This window comes from Phocoena phocoena, chromosome 19 (genome assembly GCF_963924675.1).
Source record: "Phocoena phocoena chromosome 19, mPhoPho1.1, whole genome shotgun sequence".
Taxonomy (NCBI): domain Eukaryota; kingdom Metazoa; phylum Chordata; class Mammalia; order Artiodactyla; family Phocoenidae; genus Phocoena; species Phocoena phocoena.
This window is the reverse complement of record NC_089237.1, coordinates 42,937,700-42,959,717: the sequence shown is the minus strand read 5'-3', so window position 1 is coordinate 42,959,717 and position 22,018 is coordinate 42,937,700. Positions and strand designations below refer to the sequence as shown.

General features: G+C 36.4%; 1 protein-coding gene across 2 annotated transcripts in view; it reads left to right on the top strand.

Annotated features, from left to right (window-relative positions):
- NF1 (neurofibromin 1) overlaps positions 1-22,018 on the top strand; it is a 250,014-nt gene that overhangs the window by 109,996 nt on the left and 118,000 nt on the right. For both annotated transcript variants that reach the window (XM_065897305.1, XM_065897304.1), the window contains exons 15-27: positions 4,212-4,291; positions 5,831-5,954; positions 7,584-7,745; positions 8,906-9,155; positions 9,708-9,781; positions 10,009-10,092; positions 16,420-16,860; positions 17,261-17,400; positions 17,663-17,785; positions 18,259-18,342; positions 19,087-19,203; positions 20,358-20,539; positions 20,659-20,870. In XM_065897305.1, coding sequence (XP_065753377.1) covers positions 4,212-4,291; positions 5,831-5,954; positions 7,584-7,745; positions 8,906-9,155; positions 9,708-9,781; positions 10,009-10,092; positions 16,420-16,860; positions 17,261-17,400; positions 17,663-17,785; positions 18,259-18,342; positions 19,087-19,203; positions 20,358-20,539; positions 20,659-20,870 — 2,073 coding nt within the window. The remainder of the gene's footprint in view (positions 1-4,211; positions 4,292-5,830; positions 5,955-7,583; positions 7,746-8,905; positions 9,156-9,707; positions 9,782-10,008; positions 10,093-16,419; positions 16,861-17,260; positions 17,401-17,662; positions 17,786-18,258; positions 18,343-19,086; positions 19,204-20,357; positions 20,540-20,658; positions 20,871-22,018) is intronic.

Here is a 22,018-nt window from a genome sequence, read left to right as displayed (position 1 = left end):
TAGAGAGAACATTATGAAAGTCTGGAAGGATTACACTATCGAAGATGCCATCATTGTTATAGAAAAAGCTGATTCATCTTGTAAACATGATGTAAACTTACAGTATTGATAAATACAGTACAGTACTATAGATCTTTTTTCTTTATGATTTTTTAACAACATTTTCTTTTTACTAGCTTTATTGTAAGAATATAGTATATAATATATATGACATCCAAAATTTGTGTTGATTGACTTTGGTATTGGTAAGGCTTCCAGTCAACAGTAGGCTATTAGTAGTTAAGTTTTTAGAGAGTCAAAAGTTACATGTGCATTTTTTACTGCATGGGGGGGTCAGCACCCCTAACCTCATTGTTCAAGGATCAAACTGTGCTTTGTTTTTACTCATATCCTGCTCGTAAGAAAGTAAATTAGTACAACCATCATTAAAAATTGTTTTGCAATATATCTATAAAAGCTAAACATATGACTTAGCAATTCTCCTCCTAGGTATGTATCCAACAGAAATGTATATGTATGTTTACCAGAAGACACATACAAAAATATTAATAGCAGCATAATTTGTAGTGGGCAAAAACGCTGGAAACAACTCAAATATATCAACATTATCATTCCACTTACTAAAGCAATGCAGAAAGAACAAGCTACCACTAAGTACAAAGCATGGTTGAATCTCACATACATAATATTGAGTGAAGACAGCCAAACACAAAGAGAACATGCTGTATGATTCCCTTTATTTATACAAAGTTCAGAAACAGGCAAAAATACCTATGGTGATAGAAGTCGGAACAGTGGCTACCTTTGTCAAGAGCTGATGACCGGAAGGGAATGTGAAAAAGGCTTCTGGGTGTTAATAATGTTGATCTGGGGAATGGTTATATGAGGCATATTCATTTGTGAAAATTCATTGAACTATATATTTAAGATTTGCTACTTCATTATTTATCATGCTTTATTTTACCAAAAGTGTTTCAGCACTCATTGTTACACTCATTGCTTGTATTTGTGTACATTGCTGTTGGTTCTATAAAACAGTATATACTTTGCACTCTTTTTGGAAGGCTATTTGACAGTATTTAGCAGGAGCTATACAGATGTCCATTTTTCTGTCCAAATAATTACATTCCTGTAATTTTTTAATCCTGTGAATATAAGTTAAAAGGAAAAAGCTACACACATATATGCTTACTGCTCTTATTTGTAATAGAACATTAGGAGAATTTTAAATATTCACTAGTAAGAGAATGTGTTAATATTCAATAACAAGAGAATGATATTTCAATTTGGTGAACTGATTGACATATATACACTAGTATGTATAAAATGGATAACTAATAAGAACCTGCTGTATAGAAAAAAAATAAAATTCAAAAAAAAATCCATTAAACCATGCAGATCACAAAGCAATATGGAAAAATATTTATGAAATGTCAAAGGAGTATACTGTGTTTACAGTTTTGTTAAAATATATGTGGAAAACTTAAAAATGGAAAGGAACATGGAAAGGAAAACATTCATATTAAGGCAGAGAAAAGGCTAACACATTTTCTTTGAATATTTCAAAAAAATGTTTTGTCAAACAAAAACGTTACAGAATTTGCCACTTTAAAGTGTCAGTAACTAAACCTTTGCACAATAGTAACAAAATTGAATGTTAATTTGGGCTGTTTTTCCTTGTTATGAGAGGTATAACCTATATAATTTTTGAAGATTCTCACAACAAATTGCAGTTTTCACTAAACATCTCAAAATAATTACAGTGAAAGTATTTGAAATAGAAAATATAGATCTGATGTTTATATAATTTATAACTTTTGGAGTTACAAAGTTGAACAAGGTTAGAAATGTACTTATTTTTCCTAATGTGAGGCAGGTTATCATTGCAGCTGTATTTGCAGTTTATGCATTTAATTTGGTTTTAAGAGAAGAAATCAGATCTCATTATGTGTTCCAAACAGTGTTTCATTGGAATTTTAATAAAAGGCTTTAAAGAGGAGTAAAGAATGTCCAAATGTGCTGACCCAAGACTGAGAAGAATGTGCAGAGCTCAGCAGTGTGCGTCCGGGGGAAACGTTGTGGAGCTGGAGTTAGGATAGGGCTGGTTTGAAGGAAGAGTCTAGTTTTACTCTTTATACCCTTGGTGGCATTAATTTATTTAATAGTGTTTTTTTATATTAGTTGTATATTCCTGTTAATGTTCTGTGAGCTAAATCCAATTTCAATTCTGTGGTCAATTGAGGTATTTTAGGATGAATAATCTGCTATGAAATACAAAATCTATTTTCCTCCCCCTCTCTCCTTTTTGAAAAATAATTTGTCCTGTCTGTTCCAAAAGAATATGTGGCAAATAAGATAACTCCTACTTTATCTTATGGCCTAGAAGTAAAATTTTTTTTCAGACTTTATGGACTTTATTTTTTATTTTTTTAATTATTTTTTTTTCTTATTAGTCAACCATTTTACACACATCAGTGTATACATGTCAATCCCAGTCTGCCAGTTCATCACACCACAACTGCACCCCACTCCGCTTTCCCCACTTGGTGTCCATACGTTTGTTCTCTACTTCCGTGTCTCAATTTCTGCTCTGCAAACCGGTTCATCTGTACCATTTTCTAGGTTTCACATATATGCGTTAATACGATATTTGTTTTTCTCTTTCTGACTGACTTCACTCTGTATGACAGTCTCTAGATGCATCCAAGTCTCTACAAATGACCCAATTTCGTTCCTTCTGATGGCAGAGTGATATTCCATTGTATATATGTACCACATCTTCTTTATCCATTTGTCTGTCGATGGGCGTTTAGGTTGCTTCCGTGACCTGGCTATTGTAAATAGTGCTGCAATGAACACTGGGGAGCGTGTGTCTTTTTGAATTATGCTTTTCTCTGGGTATATGCCCAGTAGTGGGATTGCTGGGTCATACTGTAATTCTATTTTTAGTTTTTTAAGGAAACTCCATACTGTTCTCCATAGTGGCTGTATCAATTTACATTCCCACCAGCAGTGCAAGAGGGTTTCCTTTTCTCCACACCCTCTCCAGCATTTGTTTGTAGGTTTTCTGATGATGCCCATTCTAACTGGTGTGAGGTGGTGCTTTATTGTAGTTTTGATTTGCATTTCTCTAATAATTAGTGATGTTGAGCAGCTTTTCATGTGCCTCTTGGCCATCTGTATATCTTCTTTGGAGAAATGTCTATTTAGGTCTTCTGCCCATTTTTGGATTAGGTTGGTTGTTTTTTTTAATATTGAGCTGCATGAGCTGTTTATATATTTTGGAGATTAATCCTTTGTCCGTTGATTTGTTTGCAAATATTTTCTCCCATTCTGAGGGTTGTCTTTTTGTCTTGTTTGTGGTTTCCTGTGCTTTGCAAAAGCTTTGAAGTTTCATTAGGTCCCATTTGTTTATTTTTGTTCTTATGTCCATTACTCTAGGAGGTGGATCAAAAAAGATCTTGCTGTGATTTATGTCAAAGAGTGTTCTTCCTATGTTTTCTTCTAAGAGTTTTATAATGTCCGGTCTTACATTTAGGTCTCTAATCCATTTTGAGTTTAGTTTTGTGTATGGTGTTGGGGAGTGTTCTAATTTCATTCTTTTACATGTAGCTGTCCAGTTTTCCCAGCACCACTTATTGAAGAGACTGTCTTTTCTCCATTGTATATCCTCGCCTCCTTTGTCATAGATTAGTTGACCATAGGTGTGTGGGTTTATCTCTGGGCTTTCTATCCTGTCCCATTGATCTATATTTCTGTTTTTGTGCCAGTACCATATTGTCTTGAGGTAAAATATTTTTGTGTGTATTAGTTTTGGAGAGATCTCCTTACTTGGGGATTATTTTTATTTCCTATAGAGTTCTTTGATACTTATTGAAATTATTTTGTTTGTGTCTTAAAGCACTTTTTACACATGTATATTGCTATTCTGAATTCATCAGTATATAACTTATGTGTATATGCCATTTAAAGTAAGACTGATAGGAATAAAGTAACTTCATTTTTTATATATATATTATTATATATATATAATACATATAGTCCCCTAGAGATTTTGGTTCTTCAGAGTTTTTCTGTTGTGCCCTATACTGTGTGTTGAGGCTACAATTAAGTAGCTCAATTAGTTAGCATTTGTAAAATAAATACTCCAGTGTTATGTTTACCAAAACTCTTTTGAACAAGTCTTCTCTTTCTCTTTTTTAAAAATTTAGGCTCTGTTGGTTCTTCATCAGTTAGATAGCATTGATTTGTGGAATCCTGATGCTCCTGTAGAAACATTTTGGGAAATCAGGTATATGCACTGTTATTTTTCAATTTAAAATTTTATTTTGTATTTTCTGTCTTTGAATATTAACTCTGTAGTACTTAGTTTATTATAAAACTTTATTCATTTATACCTCCAGAGGTTTTATGAGTTTGTATTTTATTTGACTTGAAATTATTAGATTATTTCTTGTTTTAACTAAGAACATTGTCACAGCAGTTTAGAAAATAAATTTTTAAAAATTGTGCTAAATTTCATTATCCAAACATAAGTACTGTTATTTGGTATGTTCTCTTCTATTTCGGCTTTTTATGTGGTTACAACTGTGTTTTAAATTGATTTTTACAGTTATAAGCTTAGAGTATTAAAATTTTGTAATGTTAATAGTTTATTTCAGTTTTCTAAACTATGATCTTTCATACATTTTCGATAATACCAGTGTTTTTGGTGGATGAATTAATACAGAATATCTGCTTAGAAGGCAAAATATATACATAAATTTTATAATTTATTTCCTTGGTTATATAAATTATTACCTTTCAGTGAGCACAGAGGTAACACATTGAGGAAAATGTAAGTGTGTAAGCCTCAGGTTTTGTCATTTTCTTATAGAAGTGGGTACACCAAGTCACTTGGCAGCTGAGTTAAATCCTAGACTCTGAAGCAATGCTTTTTGATAGTAATGTAATGTGAACCACATATGTAATTTAAAATTTTCTAGTTGCCATGTTCAGAAGTAAAAAGAAACAGGTAAAATTAATTTTAATAGTATATTTTTTAACCCAGTATATATACAATATTTTTCAACATGTAATTAATGCAAAAGTTATTAATAAGATATTTTACATTCTTTTTTTAATAAAGTCTTCAGAATTTGTTATGTTTCATATTTACAGGACATCTTAATTTAGACGAGCCATATTTCAAGTGCTCAGCAGCCACATGTGGCTGGCTAGTGGCTCTTGTGTTGGACAGTGCAGCTCTAGAGTAGGAATAAGGAAGCTTTTTCTCTAAAGGGCCAGGTAGTCAATATTTTAGGCTTTGTGGGCCAGGTAGTGTCTTTTATAACTTCAGTTCGGCTGTTGGGACATGAAAGCAGCCATAGACAATATGTAAATGAATGAGTGGGGTGTGACCGTGTTCCACTAAAACTTTATTTACGAAGGCAAATGATGGACTGGATTTGGCCTGCAGGCAGTAGTTTGCAGACCCCTGCTCTAGAGCGTTAGGTTCACATACAGTCTGTGCTGTGCACCTGGTCTATAATTTTTTCTTGAGTCCTCTGCAAGGATGAGATGCATGGATAAAACAGCTGGAAGTTGGGAGAGTAGGGGGCTTAGAAGTACTTGCTTTTTTTTTTTTTTTAACGTAATCCGTACACTTACATCATTTGATGATCATGCTGTTAACATTTTGATAATCATTTCTCTAAAACAAATCCTGGAAAGGAAAATAAGCTTCTCTAGACTTTGTCCATTATTAGAGAATGCCATTCTTACGGACTCATTTTATCTGCATTATGTTGTTTGTTGACAGTGCTGGTAACAGTGAACTTTGTTTCTGCAGCTCACAAATGCTTTTTTACATCTGCAAGAAATTAACTAGCCATCAAATGCTTAGTAGCACAGAAATTCTCAAATGGTTGCGGGAAATTTTGATCTGCAGGAATAAATTTCTTCTTAAAAATAAGGTAAGCAAAGTGACATCTTTCAAAATGGAAGAATATTTGGAATGGTAATGAGGAGACATTAAGGAAGTGTTTATTAGCCAAATTAAGCCCTAATTCAGCTCCTCTCTCCTACAGTCTTCAAGGGAAATTTTGTGCAGAAGACAATGGCTGACAAATCAACTCTTTAAAAATTATTCTGAGCCTTTAGCCTTAAAGCCACAATCCTGATAAAGTCTAGCTGAGTTAATCAGGACTCTGTGGAGCAGTCCTAGGAGGAGTGGGGGCTGCTATAACCAAAGAAGATTGAGTAACAACATAGTCTATCTGTCCTCTCAAGTTCATACATAAGACTTGAATCCTATGGCTAGGCTAGCCCAGAGAATGTTATCTATCTGTATATGTAAAGAAGCTGAAGGGAAGAGATTGAGGGCCCTCAATCTAGGTTTATTTATATTTCTGTGAGAAAGCTTTTACCTCTTGAAAATATCAGGAGTCTTCTTCCTTGGGGTTGAGTGAAAAGTTTTGATCCTGAACCATTGGAGTATGGTGAGAAGGTTTTGGGGGCTAGAGAAGAACCTTAATTTTTTTTTAACATAAAGTTTCTATAATTAGTCAATTAAAAAGTTCTTCTATTACAGCATAGTTTTAGGAGTACTTGATTCAGTGAATTTTTATCCATTTCTAGAATGGATAAAATCTATGAGAAATCTTTTTTTTTTTTTTTTGCGGTACGCGGGCCTCTCACTGTTGTGGCCCCTCCCGTTGCGGAGCACAGGCTCCAGACGCGCAGGCTCAGCGGCCATGGCTCACGGGCCCAGCCGCTCCGCGGCATGTGGGATCATCCCAGACCGGGGCGCGAACCCGTGTCCCCTGCATCGGCAGGCGGACTCTCAACCACTGCGCCACCAGGGAAGCCCGAGAAATCTTAAATGTATCAAACGCGTATGCTTTTCAGTGTACCATGCAGCTTGTTAAATTTTCTTTGTTTAGAAATGGGCTAATGGTAAGTTGGATTTATTTATATCTGGCTTATCTTAGTGTGTTAATGTAGTGGAATTTGGCATTATTCCAAAGATAAGGAACAAGATGTTTCATGTTTCATGCCCTTGCCTATGGTATAATTCTCCAGAGTACAAGCATTAGTAATCCAGTAATGAATCTGTAGTCTTCTGGTCAGTGAAGTCACTCTTATATATGGCTTATATACCAGTGTTAATTCTGGTGCAGAGGAACTTAATCTCAAAAGAGTCAGCTTCCAGTTATCCTGACCATAGCACAGGATATAAGTCTTATGGGAGGCAGTCTTAGTCGTTTTTAATTGACCGAAAAGTACATTATATCTTTCATGTGGTAGCTTTATGTTGTTGATGTTTTCCTTGTGTCTCTGTTAAACCTAGAAACGTTAATTTACATTTCTAGAATCTGTTGATTCTCATGATTTGAAGAGTGGAAAACTGAGAGGAGTTTCAGAGATATTGAGGAAACATTATTTGTACTATTGGGTTTCTAGTGAATGTTTTTCAATGTGAGGGGAACAGGAGATGGAAGGAGAGGTTTTCCAGGATAGTCTCAAACAGAAAGACAACTTATATTAAATATTTATTTCTCTTGGTTATCAGTACTTTGAAAAGGCTTATTTTTTCTTTCTAGCAGGCAGATAGAAGTTCCTGTCACTTTCTCTTCCTTTATGGAGTAGGATGTGATGTTCCTTCAAGTGGAAATACCAGTCAGGTGTCCATAGATCATGAAGAATTACTACGTACTTGTACTCCTGGAACCTCTCTCCGAAAGGGAAAAGGAAATTCATCCATGGTAAGGAGTTTCTTTTGTAGTTTTCTTGTATCGTCATCTGTGCTCTGTATTTTTTTCTGAATGAACTTGGGTAAGTTTCAGCTAGGTAATACAGCATAGTGAAGAACTGCTTAGCTTGTAGTTCTGTTACTGCTCTTTGTGGACCCTCAGGCAAGTTCCTAACATCTCTGTGATTCAGTTCCTTGACTTTAAAATGGGGATAATAATAATTTCTGCCCCAGAATTGTTGTGAGGATTAAATGAGATTATGTGTAAACAGCACTTGATTTTTTGACACTTATAAGCTTTAACTGATAACTATAATTATTATAACTCTCTATCCCATAAGAAAGACCATTCATACCCCAGAAGTTTAAAAGTTCTGTCAACTAAAAAGAGCACAGATTTACTGGGAACAAAAGCATGTTGCTTGATGTTATGCGTAAGTGTTCTCATGACTTCTGTGTCCATAATTCCCTTTAAAAATAAATCATAATACCAGTGAAAATATCAAATTATTAGAGTTTCTTTTTCAGACCAAAGCTTTTTTTTAATCCATAGTTTACAATATAATCTTCAGTTGAAGGAAAAAAAAAACCAACTACTAAGCAGTGTGGTGTTTACTCTTGTCTTACCTGCAGAATTTGCATTCATTTTGTAAATGAGGATTTCTCTCTTTTGTGTTTTGGGAATATGTTATCCAGAGCCCAGTGTATCTTCTGCAGTAATGTTTAGTTTTTATTCATGTCCTTAGTTAGGTCAGTTTTGCAGCATGATTATTTTATTTCTTCCCTCAGGGTGGATAGAATTTCATGTTACTTCCTCTTCCTTTGTCGTTTATGATTGACTGAGAAGTGTATTATATTTTTCATTGAGTAGATTTGTGTTGTGCATGTTTTATTTGTGTTCATATTAGACTTAATCTACATTTCTGGGATCTGGAAAGGATACCTATTCTAGTTGAAATTGAACAGATAGTAGTATTATGTTGGTACAAATAATCTGAGTTCTCATTCGGGTGAGATATTTTGAGGTTTGAAAATCCTATCATGGTTAAAGGGGAAAAGTTCTTGTGGGTTAGTGTATGCAGACATATCTGATACACAGCTTGTTGTATTATTGGGTTTTGTAAGTAAAATTACATAAGTTGCAAATACTTGCCTCCCACTCCTGACTCCCAGGATAGTGCAGCAGGGTACAGCGGAACCCCGCCGATATGCCGACAAGCCCAGACCAAACTAGAAGTGGCCCTGTACATGTTTCTGTGGAGCCCTGACACTGAAGCTGTTCTGGTTGCCATGTCCTGTTTTCGTCACCTCTGTGAGGAAGCGGATATCCGGTGTGGGGTGGATGAAGTGTCAGTGCACAACTTCTTGCCCAACTATAACACATTCATGGAGTTTGCCTCTGTCAGCAATATGATGTCAACAGGTACATCATGGGTAATGTTTTTTTCACTCAGTCTGCCTTGAATCATGTGACGTCTGATTGCTCTAGGAACATTAAGGATGTATCTAAGATTACTACTTTGTAAGTTTACAGGGCTAATTCAGATAGCTTACCTGAAATCCTTTTCTGCACAAGGTAAGGTGAAAGTAAATAGTATTTGAAATAAGCTGTTAATTTCTCACTGAGTTTTTAATATGCCATATACATTTGTTTAAAAACTGGCAGTATAAATTGCTTTCAGTTATAGATTATATAATTTACTCTGCCTGAACTGTATGTAGTGAAGTTTTAAAAACATTGGCACATGTTATGAGTAAGTTTAGGTGGGAGTAGCTATTTTAGGCTGTGGACATTGTGGAGTCCCAGTTAAGTGCCCCTTTCCTGTGAGGCTGGTAAAAGGAAGTGTTCAGCTTTATCATTTGAAGTATTCCTTCCACTCCTCCTATTCTGCCTTTTGGGTTGGGCTTGCCAGGTTCTCCGTTGGCAAGCAGGGCTCTAAGTGCAGTAGGTTGATTTGTTGTTGTCTTTGCTTAGGAAGAGCAGCCCTTCAGAAAAGAGTGATGGCATTACTACGGCGAATTGAGCATCCCACCGCAGGAAACACTGAGGTATGCCCTTGGCAACAGAAACATCCCTCTCAGGCCCCCACCCTCAATTTTAGAAGCCTGGTGTTATGCATATGTGACCAGGAATAGCTTCTGAAGCAAGTCTAAAATATGTGCATATTACAAGTAGGATATTATAATATGCACCAGGTTTGAGACCTGCCTATTACTGATTGATTTTTAGCTCTAGGTTTAAAGTTGCTTTCAAGTGGTAATTGCCTTCATTTCAGGCTTGGGAAGATACACATGCAAAGTGGGAACAAGCTACAAAACTAATCCTCAACTACCCAAAAGCCAAAATGGAGGATGGCCAGGTGAGTTTGTGAAGTTGATTTTGTCTATTGATTGATCTCCTAAACATATGTACTTTACTTCATCTTTTGTGAGTGACCTTTTAGTATAATAAGTATGTAGATGTCTTCAGACTGATATTTAGTTGTGGTTCATCTAAACCTGCACTAATATGGTAGCCACTAGTCAAATTAAAGTTTGATTTAAAATTAAAAGCAATTAAAATTCAGTTTCTCTGTCATACAATAGCCACATGTGGAAGTTGACTACTCTGTTGGACAGCATAGATATTAAATGTTTCCATCATTGCAGAAATATTGGACAGCTCTGAGCTAGAGATGATTTATGGTAGGACCATTTCTTTCCCCTCTTTTCTTTCTTTCTCCGTCAGAGTATTTCACAGAATTTTCAGGAAAGGAGCAACAAAGGTAGAGAAAAATAAATTAAAATTGAAACAATACATTTTACTATCTTATTAGGTATTCTAATTAAGGGATCTGGTGGCCAGAAGACTGAACCATAGGTTAAATGAAGTTTTAAAATTTGGGCATTTCATTCATCAACTGTTATCATCTGTTACCCTGGACATTTACAATTGATATTTCTGTATGTTTGATTTGTAATGGCCATATTGTTCTCATTATTAGGTGTTTTAGAAAAAGTCATTAGTCTCCCATTGTTTTTTTCTTGTCATGCTTTTTATGTTTTGTTTTTTTTTTTTTTTTTTTTTTTTTTTGCGGTACGTGGGCCTCTCACTGTTGCGGCCTCTCCCGCTGCAGAGCACAGGCTCCGGACACGCAGGCTCAGCGGCCATGGCTCACGGGCCCAGCCGCTCCATGGCACGTGGGATCTTCCCAGACCGGGGCACGAACCCGTGTCCCCTGCATCGGCAGGCGGACTCTCAACCACTACGCCACCAGGCAAGCCCTTGTCATGCTTTTTAGAACAAGAAAACAAGTTACGTTTTTGTGAAGCAAAAATCTGTACCTAATATCATTATTGGGAGAGGGACACGTGGCTTTAAAATGAAAGCTTTTTTTTTTTTTGGTAGCTGTTTTGTTGAGATACAATTCACATACCATAAAATTCACCTGTTTAAAATGTGTGATTCAGTGGTTTTTAGTATATGCAGAGTTGTGCAGTCACCACCACAATTTAATAAAAACCCACACCCATTAGTTTTCATTCCCTAACCTTCCCCCGCACCTCTGCCGCCAGCCCTCAGCCCTAGGCAACCACTAAGCTACTTTCTGTGTGAGTAGACTTGCCAATTCTGGACATTTCATATAAATGGAATCATGCAACATGTGGTCTTTAGTGACTGGTTTCTTTCACTTCGCATAATGTTTGCAAGGTTCATTCATGTAAATCAAAGCTTTTTAAAAGAAATTTGATATCCTGTGTTGATTATATTAGTCTATGATAAAAATATTTTAGTGGCTCTTTAAAAATGTATATGATAATCTTAAGTTTGGGTTTTTTTACTTAAAAAAATTTTTTTTGCATCTTTGCATAGTTTTTTTAAATCGAAGTATACATTCAAAAATATGTGTAAATCAAAGTGACAGTGCAAAATATTAGGAGGTGAACATACCTGTGCAACCAGCACCCACATCAAGAAAGAAAGAAATTACCAGCATCCCAGAAGCTTTCATTGTGCCCCTTCCAGTCACTGATGACCAAGAGTAACCATTGTCCTGATTGAACGCAATCATTTTCTTGTTGTTAAACTTATATAAACAGAGCAATAGAAGTATACTCTAGTATCTGGCTTCTTTCACTCAACATAATGTTTGTGAGATTCAGCCACACTATTTCGTGCAGTTGTAGTTTATTATTATTGCAATATATTATTTTGTTTAACAGTGCTCAGTTTTTCTTTTCTATTCTTTTTTGGCATTGGATAGTTATACACCAACTAGTTACTTTGAATAGTGCTGCTCTGAACATTCTTGAACGTGTCTTTTGCTGACCATATAGGTGTATTTCTGTAAGGTCCACACTTAACAGTGGAATTGCTGGGTCACAGGGTATGCAGATGCACATATGGGGAATATAAATGGATATAATCACGTTGAAAAACTGTTGGACAGTTTCACAAAAACTTGTAAAAGATAACTAACATTTGAAAGTGAACAGGCATAATATCTGTGGAAATGACCACATATCATCCAGCCCCATGGAAAGCATTCCTTTTAAAGAGTATATACAAAATGAGACAACTGATCCACTAACAGGGGTCTGTTATTAGTGGTTTCTTATACCTGCACGAACAAGCAATTTTTCTTTTGGGATTGTTCAAATTATAACCCTTTAAAGACCAAAAGTAGGAAATAAAATATTGTACATACTTTTTCTAATTCAACTAGATAAATATTTTGAAGCACTTAAATATTCAATAAAATTAGACATTTATATCAGGCCTGGGCAGAGCTACTCTGACAATATATGATATGATATGATGTAATATAATATATTCAGTTAATAACTGAATTCTCTATGTCAGAGAATGGGACAACATTATCAAAACAGTATAAGACAGGGGAAACCTGAAATTGTACCAGTGGAACAGAACTGAAAATCAAGAAACTTGTGGTAATCATTTGAGCCCCGAAGAAGTATATAAATATATAGCAGAATTCAAACTAGACAAGAAACACCAATCTAATTCTTTATGCACTATAAAAGTCAAGACACAAAAGATTCCCCAGATGAAAGGACAGTGTCATAATCAAAATGTTTATGTTGCAGCTTCAGTTTAATGTCACGTCACTTATTTAGCTTCTTTTATATTTACTGTGACACAGTTTAAGAACATTTAACTGTAATTTGAAACCAGAGTAATCACCACTATGTTCCCAGAGTCAAGAAGAGAATAAGTATTACTATTACTCCTTTGTTTCTGTTGGAGATGATCTAATCAAGAAAAGTGCCGAAAAGTACTGATAAAAGCAAGACAGTGATAAAATATTGGGTTGGCCAAAAAGTTCGTTGGGTTTTAAGGACATTTTTCATTTTCACCAAGAACTTTATTGAACAACATATTCATTAACCGAACGAACTTTTTGACCAACCCAATATGAACCCTGTAAGGGAAGTCTTTAAACCTAATATGAAAACCACAATTACTAAAAAATAGGTTGATAATGGTACGTTAAATGCTATGAATTCACCACACCTAGTTGATAAGAATACGCAAAATGAACTTTGACTACTGCATAAAAATTTTTTTAATTCCTATTTACCTGTTGTTTCCTATTTTCGAGGCAACCTTCAATAAATCTCATTCAGATCTATCTGTAAACCAACATACTAAGGAACGGAGAAGTTTCTCTGCTTCATTTATTAATCCTTCAGAAAGATTAACTGTATCATCATCTTGGACTGTATCCCACAACAAGGTGTTTCCTTTCTTGCAAACAATATCCAAATTAATGTCTTCCACAGAATTACTGTTGAATTGATGTTTATGAATTATAGGTTCTTGATTAAGATGTTCATGGTAAATAGATGCTACTTTGGCAAGGTGTTGTTAGAGATGAGATGGTAGCTCTGCCTGTGAAATGAATCTGAACTAGCTCCTCTTCACACCCAGATTATTCACTATCAAAATCAGCCATATTTTTCTCTGATTTTGCACTGACCTGGGAGCTACGGCAACTGACATCATCTGTACTTAGCTTATCATCAGCCATATGCCCATCATGGTAGTGATGATGATGTGGTGGTGGTGGTAGTGATGCTGAATTTAGCGATGCTAAATTGCCGACAAGCAAATAATTCATTTCCAGTCGTCTCCCAAGGAAGTCCCCAGTGCGTGTAATACTGCAAGATTCCTGAGATGCTTCTGCTATATGAGCAGCATTCACTTCCTCTGAAATATGTTCTGGGTCTTCAGCGTGTGAACAGGCATCCAGCATTTGTATTTGATTATCTACTGATGGCATCGGCTCAGGGTTAGAAAACAGGTCCTTTCCTGTTCCATTGCTTGCTGATGGGCCTTGGGAATCCTCTGAGCAGATGCCTGCTTGACTTTCTAACTTTCTGTTCCAAAGATCCGTACCACAACTACTTTTAAGAGGATTATGACCATGATCTGCATCTTCTTGAAGGGCTTCAAATCAGCAGTGTCTTCTGACTGTCCCTCGTTACCAGAGCACTCAGCTGACTGGCTTGCATTAGTAGAATTCACCTCATTGCTAGATCCATTACTGTTGCTTCCAGGACCACTGCTTCCATCTTCACCACTGTTGGCAGTTTTGTCAGAATTTCATTGCTTGGATTTCTTTGTGTCTGAAAGTTGCTCTTGCATCTGTTTCGTTCTGTGTGTAAGTTGCTCATCCATTTCAATATCACTGCCTCCATTCTGATGAGTTTCACTGTTACTGCTGCTGTGAGGACTAACTGCAGGTGACGAAGGTGATGGAGCTGGTCTTCTGAGCTCTTCTTCCTCTTTCTTATTTTCAGTGGGAAGATTAATAAAGATGCCAAATAACTGTTTAGGTAGCTGAGCCTTAGCTGCTAATACATTATTCCATAATGCGTTAATTAACATCAATGCCAAGTATAATGTCTGTTCAGTACGAACACTTGGCTGAAGAGCTGAAACCAGATTAAGAAGATATCTAAGTGGTACTGGATCCAAATTCTTGATGAATAAAGGAAATAAATCATGCATATACCAACTACAGTGTTTTCAGCTGTGTTGCAGCCCAAATGTAGTCAATATGCCAAGTACTCAGTCATCCTGCTGCTGCTAAAAAAAATTCAGTCACTTGACAGTGTTTGATAATCTCAGTATGAAATTCAGTCCATATATTTGCTCTACCACATTGTTGCTTATAAGCCAGTCTGCAAGTTCTTTTGCGATGGACTTTCTATGTTTGATGCTAGTGACTCATTATTGCATATATCGTTGAAGGTGTGAAGTTGATTCATTATTTGACTGAGCCCAGTCAACCTCTTAGTCAAAATAGATCACGTAAAGGGCTTCCCTGGTGGCGCAGTGGTTGAGAGTCCACCTGCCGATGCAGGGGACACGGGTTCGTGCCCCAGTCCGGGAAGATCCCACATGCCGCGGAGCGGCTGGGCCCGTGAGCCATGGCCGCTGAGCCTGCGCGTCCAGAGCCTGTGCTCCGCAACGGGAGAGGCCACAACAGTGAGAGGCCCGCATACCACAAAAAAAACAAAGCATAGCGTTGTATTCAATGGTTCTTTCACTGTGCTACACATTAAGTCATCCATATTGTGAGCCCCGCTCGGTCTTAACTCCTGATCAGGGAACTTGCATAAATACCTGATAATGTAGGTCCTAAAAGAGATAATGTGCTACATGACAGCAGAGCTATGTAGCCATATTCTAATACTAGATACAACTGTAGTAAATCCATGTGCTGTAAGAAATGGCAAAGTTTTAAGAGTCCCATATTCAAAGCAGTCATTCATGAGAGGTCATTTTCCCCATAAAACAGACATACCTAATGAAACAAATGCAGTGGCACTTCTACATCATCCATGTCACAGATTGTCCCTAATATGTTGCTTTCTTAGGTTGATATATCCTCTATAGTAAGGTGAGTATTATGCTTGCAAGCAGTTGGGAAATTGAATCTGAAAATTTTTTGCTACACATAGTAAGTTTTTCTTTCTCATCTCTATTCCATAAACTAAAAGGACCAGAACTCCTGGAAGATTCCTCCTCTGTCACGTTACAAATTCTTGTAGAGTATTATTTTTTTCTATTGATTTTTAAATTTTTCTGTACTCCTTCATTACACTCCTTTCTATGTTCAGTGGTTCTTCCACTTGGTTACTCTCATCTTGCCATGTGGGAATCTATAAGATCTTCTGCAAGAGCTTATGGAAAAATCCGAATGAACTTTTTGGCTAACCCAATATGTTAATAGTAGTACAGTGTTTACAAAGCTGATCCCAGAGCACTTGAACTTCAGCAATCACTAAGTTATTAAGTGCACACACTATTTGGTTAAAAATCTCCAAATGCTTATATTCCTTGAAGCAGCACAGATATGGCCTCTGTGTCCAGGAATTGATATAAGCAAATGTTTTGAAAGTATGTTCCTTCCTGAACTGCAGTCCATCACCACCTTCTGTATCTGATACTGGATATACGTGTATCACTACCTTCAATTCTGTAACTTAAGACTCATCCATCCTCAAGCAGTAAGGTACCTTGATGTGACTAGAAATTACAGAGTGAAGACTTGGATTTTTTAAATGTAAAAAATGTTCTTTTGTCATGGAAGAAATGTTGGATTAAAAAGTAATTTGTCAAATCTCTCAACCAATTGAGGTTGAATTCATGCTTTCCATAAAAATTTTGTGTTTAGGCTGCTGAAAGCCTTCACAAGACCATCGTTAAGAGGCGAATGTCTCATGTGAGTGGAGGAGGATCCATAGATTTGTCTGACACAGACTCCCTACAAGAATGGATCAACATGACTGGCTTCCTTTGTGCCCTTGGGGGAGTATGCCTGCAGCAGAGAAGCAATTCTGGCCTGGCAACCTATAGCCCACCCATGGGCCCAGTCAGTGAACGCAAGGGTTCCATGATTTCAGTGATGTCCTCAGAGGGAAACGCAGATACACCTGTCAGCAAATTTATGGATCGATTGCTATCCTTAATGGTCTGTAACCATGAGAAAGTGGGACTTCAGATACGGACCAATGTTAAGGATCTGGTGGGTCTAGAATTGAGTCCTGCTCTTTATCCAATGCTCTTTAACAAACTGAAGAATACCATCAGCAAGTTTTTTGACTCCCAAGGGCAGGTAAAGTGTTCTCTGTTTTATTTTTCACCCTTCCCTGTGAATAGAGTGACTCATTTGAAATAATGAAGCCTTTTCCTTTTAGATTATTTAATTTCGATACTGGCATGAACTTTCACTTACAATTTTAAAAAAATAGGTGAAAACATTGCAAAAAGAAGAATCGTCTAATGTAGGAGTCAATTTGCTTTTTAGGGACTCTAGTGCATGGGCGTGCCTGGGGTTAACAATGTCTTGGGTATGGATATGAGTGTCTGTGTATCTATGTGCACATTTGGATATGTGCCCGTGGTTGAATTTCTGCATGTGTATGACAGTTAGATCAGGCAGCTTTGTCTCTCTGTGGTCTGTCTGCTGTGCATTGATTCCCAAATCAATTCCCAATGTTTTGTTCTTCGTATAGGTTTTATTGACTGACACCAATACTCAGTTTGTGGAGCAAACCATAGCTATAATGAAGAACTTACTAGATAATCATACTGAAGGCAGCTCTGAACATCTGGGGCAAGCTAGCATTGAAACAATGATGTTAAATCTGGTCAGGTAAGCATTCTACTGAAGTGTAGCAGACGCATTGGTATCGGTAGTTAGTAGTGAAATAATTTGCTATCCTTTTCTCTGTTGCACCCAAATTAGGGTGTAATAATAAAGTAATTAGAAGTTATATATGTTCTCATATAAACAAAATGAAAATCTTATAGTTCTTATGGTTACATTTAATCATTTTACTTAGAGATGAAAGCATTTAGAAAATCTTCTCTTTTGTTTATATCGGATCTTTTTTTTTTAATGCTTCTGTGTCTAGATATGTTCGTGTGCTTGGGAATATGGTCCATGCAATTCAAATAAAAACGAAACTGTGTCAGTTAGTGGAGGTAATGATGGCAAGGAGAGACGACCTCTCATTTTGTCAAGAGATGAAATTTAGGTGAGTTCTCAAAAGAGCAAAGTTAAGTCTTGTAAATCTTATTATGTTAAGTGAAGTACAGAAAAATAGTGTGCACCTGGTTATCATGGGAAGTGGGGAAGGTGAAAAAGGAGCATTTTATGTGTGTGTGGTTTTTTTTCTCTTCATATCTTTTCAAATTTCCCAAACCTTTGTGCCCATGACAGTGCTCCCTTTTTCTAAAATTACACTACACTTGAGGCCAAGAATTTGATTCTGTATCCAAATGGATACATAGCTAAGGGCTGATGTGGTGGATCGGTACCCAGGTTGCTCATGTTTGCGCCCTTCTCACTGTTAGATTTGTAATAGCAGTATCTCTCTTATGAAATTGTCATGTTGCTTGGGTGATTTGGAAAATTACTTGAACTATTAAAAATTCTTATATGACTAAAAGTGTATGTGTGGCTTTAAAAAAGCTGTGTCCTCTTTTCTTTTTCTCTGCCATTCTATAGGAATAAGATGGTAGAATACCTGACAGATTGGGTTATGGGAACATCAAACCAAGCAGCAGATGATGATGTAAAATGTCTTACAAGGTAAAAAAAAAAAAAAAAAAAGACCTTCAACTAAGTATCAGCAGGTTTACTCTAGGTGTTACTACTACTTCATTATAGTTTGTATACATATATTTTATGTGTATTGAAATTGTTTTTTGGGATATCAAGCTTTTGCATTTGAATTATATAAAGATACTAATCTTTATTATTTTTTTTCTTTTTAACTAAAAGACTTTCAGTAAAAAATGTGAGAGAGTGTTATGTTTGGAAAGCTTGGGTTGTCTGTTTAGGGAGGATAGTCTACAGTTGGAAAATAAGGTATATAAAGCCTTAGATTGTTTTTAATTTTTGATTGGATAAAGATATTATTTGAGGAACTTAGTCGTTTTGAGTCTTTCTAAAATGTAATTGCTTAAGTTTGCTCTAATGATAAACACTTACTGCAATGTATCAGAAATATTTAAACATTATGTATTACACAAAAACCATTCACATATATTTCTTTGGCCAGCCTTGGTTCCATAGTTTGTGCTTTTAATTTAAGGTAGTCATTTTGCCAAGATTACTTTGTAGAAAGTTATTATCACCCTCTCCCCAACTTGAAATGTCTTGGCATTCTGGGCTCTGCATATTAACTCACATTATTTAGGTTTTCATAGTAATTTGTTTAATGAAATAGGTAGTTATTAAAGTTTGTATCTGTTAGGAAGAAGTTTATTTGAGGGGAAGGTGGAGTGGAAGAACCTGAAAGATTTGTGGTCTTTAAACTTTTTTTTTCTTCAGAGATTTGGACCAGGCAAGCATGGAAGCAGTAGTTTCACTCCTGGCTGGTCTTCCGCTGCAGCCTGAGGAAGGAGATGGTGTGGAATTGATGGAAGCCAAATCACAGTTATTTCTTAAGTAAATTTCAGTCACCAAAAATACAAAGCAAAAAACAAAGGCCCACACACAACAAAACAAAGTATAACCAAAGTAGCAAATGATTATATTTAGAAAATGGACCTCAGTTGCTTTGTTATTATGGCCATCAGCCGCTGTCTCACAAAATATAACATGTGCTTGAAGCAATATTATCCATGATAGGGCTTGTATAGGAAGCCCTATACCAGAGCCACTCATGTGATGCACATGTGTTTTGTGGTTTATTTTCTTTTTACTTTCTACTGAACACTCTGTATTTTTTCACACACACACTGTATTTTATTTTTACAAGAGATAAATAAACTGACACCAAGCATTGTAAATGGATGACCACAACAAAAGCAACAATGATTGCAATGACCAAACATGAAACACACTCATACTATGTCATAATATTGACATTCAGTCCAGTAATCCAGTGTTTTGTGGTTTTTAAAGAAAACAATTTGATTGGTGAATTTAAAAAGTTTTATTTATTTATTTTTGGCTGCATTGGGTCTTCGTTGCTAGGCGTGGGCTTTTTCTCGTTGCGGCGAGTGGGGGCTTCTCTTGTTGCGGAGCACGGGCTCTGGGAGTGCAGGCTTCAGTAGTTGTGGCACGCGGGCTCAGTAGTTGTGGCTCGCAGGCTCTAGAGTGCAGGCTCAGTAGTTGTGGCGCACAGGCTTACTTGCTCTGCGGTATGTGGGATCTTCCCGGACCAGGGCTCGAACCTGTGTCCCCTGCATTGGCAGGCGGATTCTTAACCACAGCGCCACCAGGGAAGTCCGATTGGTGAATTTTTATTGGTAGTAAAACCCAGATCACCTCCTTAAGTCATTTAAAATGTCATTGTCTAAACTGTTTGGACCACTAATTTTTATATTCTAAACATTAAAAGTGATGCATTTGCCAGGAAACACTGCATGTATTTGGTGTTTATATTATGAAATATGTACTGAGCTTTGTCAGGATAAAATCATATTCAACACAAAACACTTCATAATGAGCCATGCTGGCTGATTACCCCAAGACTGGAGAGAAGCAGATACCCAGAGCCACTCGTGTGATGCACATGGGATGGTTTCAGAATGTCTGATTCGTTATCTGGTTGATGTGGCCTTCACTGGGTAAGGGTCAGTCTTTTTATTTCACAGGTATTTCACATTGTTTATGAACCTTTTGAACGACTGTAGTGAAGTTGAAGATGAAAATGCACAAACAGGTGGCAGGAAACGTGGCATGTCTCGGAGGCTGGCATCACTGAGGCACTGTACAGTCCTGGCAATGTCAAACTTACTCAATGCTAACGTGGACAGTGGCCTCATGCACTCCATAGGTGAGATAAAATGAAAGCTTCATTTAGAAATGTAAAACCTAGAGAACTGGCATGTAAGACAAGTGGAATTACTTCAGAAAGACCATGTTAGTAAATTTGCATCTGTCTGTCTATATCAGGTTTAGGTTATCACAAAGATCTTCAGACAAGAGCTACATTTATGGAAGTTCTGACAAAAATCCTTCAACAAGGCACAGAATTTGACACACTTGCAGAAACGGTGTTGGCAGATCGTTTTGAGAGACTGGTAGAGTTGGTCACAATGATGGGTGATCAAGGAGAGCTCCCAATAGCTATGGCTCTGGCCAATGTGGTCCCTTGTTCTCAGTGGGTAAGTTCATTGAGTAAGAGGAGAAGAACAGTGCCTGGCACATAGCAGAAGCTTCAAAATTCATTCATTCAATGAATTTTTTTTAAATTGAAGTATAGTTGATTTACAGTGTTTCAGGTGTACAGCAAAGTGATTGAGTCATATATATATATTCTTTTTCAGATTCTTTTCCATTATAGGTTATTACAAGATACTGGATATAGTTCCCTGTGCTATACAGTAGGTCCTTGTTTATTTTCTATATAGTAGTGTGTATCAATGAATTGAATTAATTGCTAAAACTTTTAGAGCTGGAAGAAACTTCAGATATTATTTGAGTGATTTTCAGCTGTGGAAAGTGGTTGGCTCTTCTAGCCCTCACTAGATTTCTTAAATATGAGGATCTTATTTCACATATCTAAAGTAAAACTCAAACTCCTTACCTGACCCACTGAAAAATTCCATTTGAACACTCATCAAAAGAAAATTAAAACCCCTGATCTGGTCTGGTGTATTCATATATTAAATGAGATAATTAGGGTTAAATCTCATATTTAGTTGTTAGTAATGCTAGAACTAGAATTCAAGGCTTATGCCTGTTTACTATTGATATACCTCTAGTTCACAACTCTTTTTCTGTAATGCGTTATGCAATTTTTTAAAAATTTAACCACTCTTATTTGCATTTGAAATTGTGACATTGCTTGTTTTAAATACAGAAGACATAATATGGCTATTTGGCATCTGTTAATAAAAAATTTCCTAGAACCATATCATTTTTGGTAACATATGCTAAACATTTGAGAAAGCTTGTCCCTTTCCATGTTAAAAAGCTGTTTAGTTTATACTGTACTGAAAATGATTTCATTTCATTTCATTTTAGTAAATTATATCTAATTTATAATTATATCTATAATTGTATCTAATTATATATAATCTGTTGTTGCCTGTAGATGTGTTTCTGCTTAAAAGCTGTAGGATCTTATTCTTCATACTTACAATGAAACTCAAACTCTTTACCCTGGTCTACAAGGCTCTACCCAGCCTGGGCCCTGCCTCATCTCTGACATCATCTTATGCCATTTTCCTTCTTGTTCACCAGACTGAAACCACACTGGCCATCAAACATGTTAGGCTTATTTCTACCCTTGAGCACCCTTGCTTCTGCT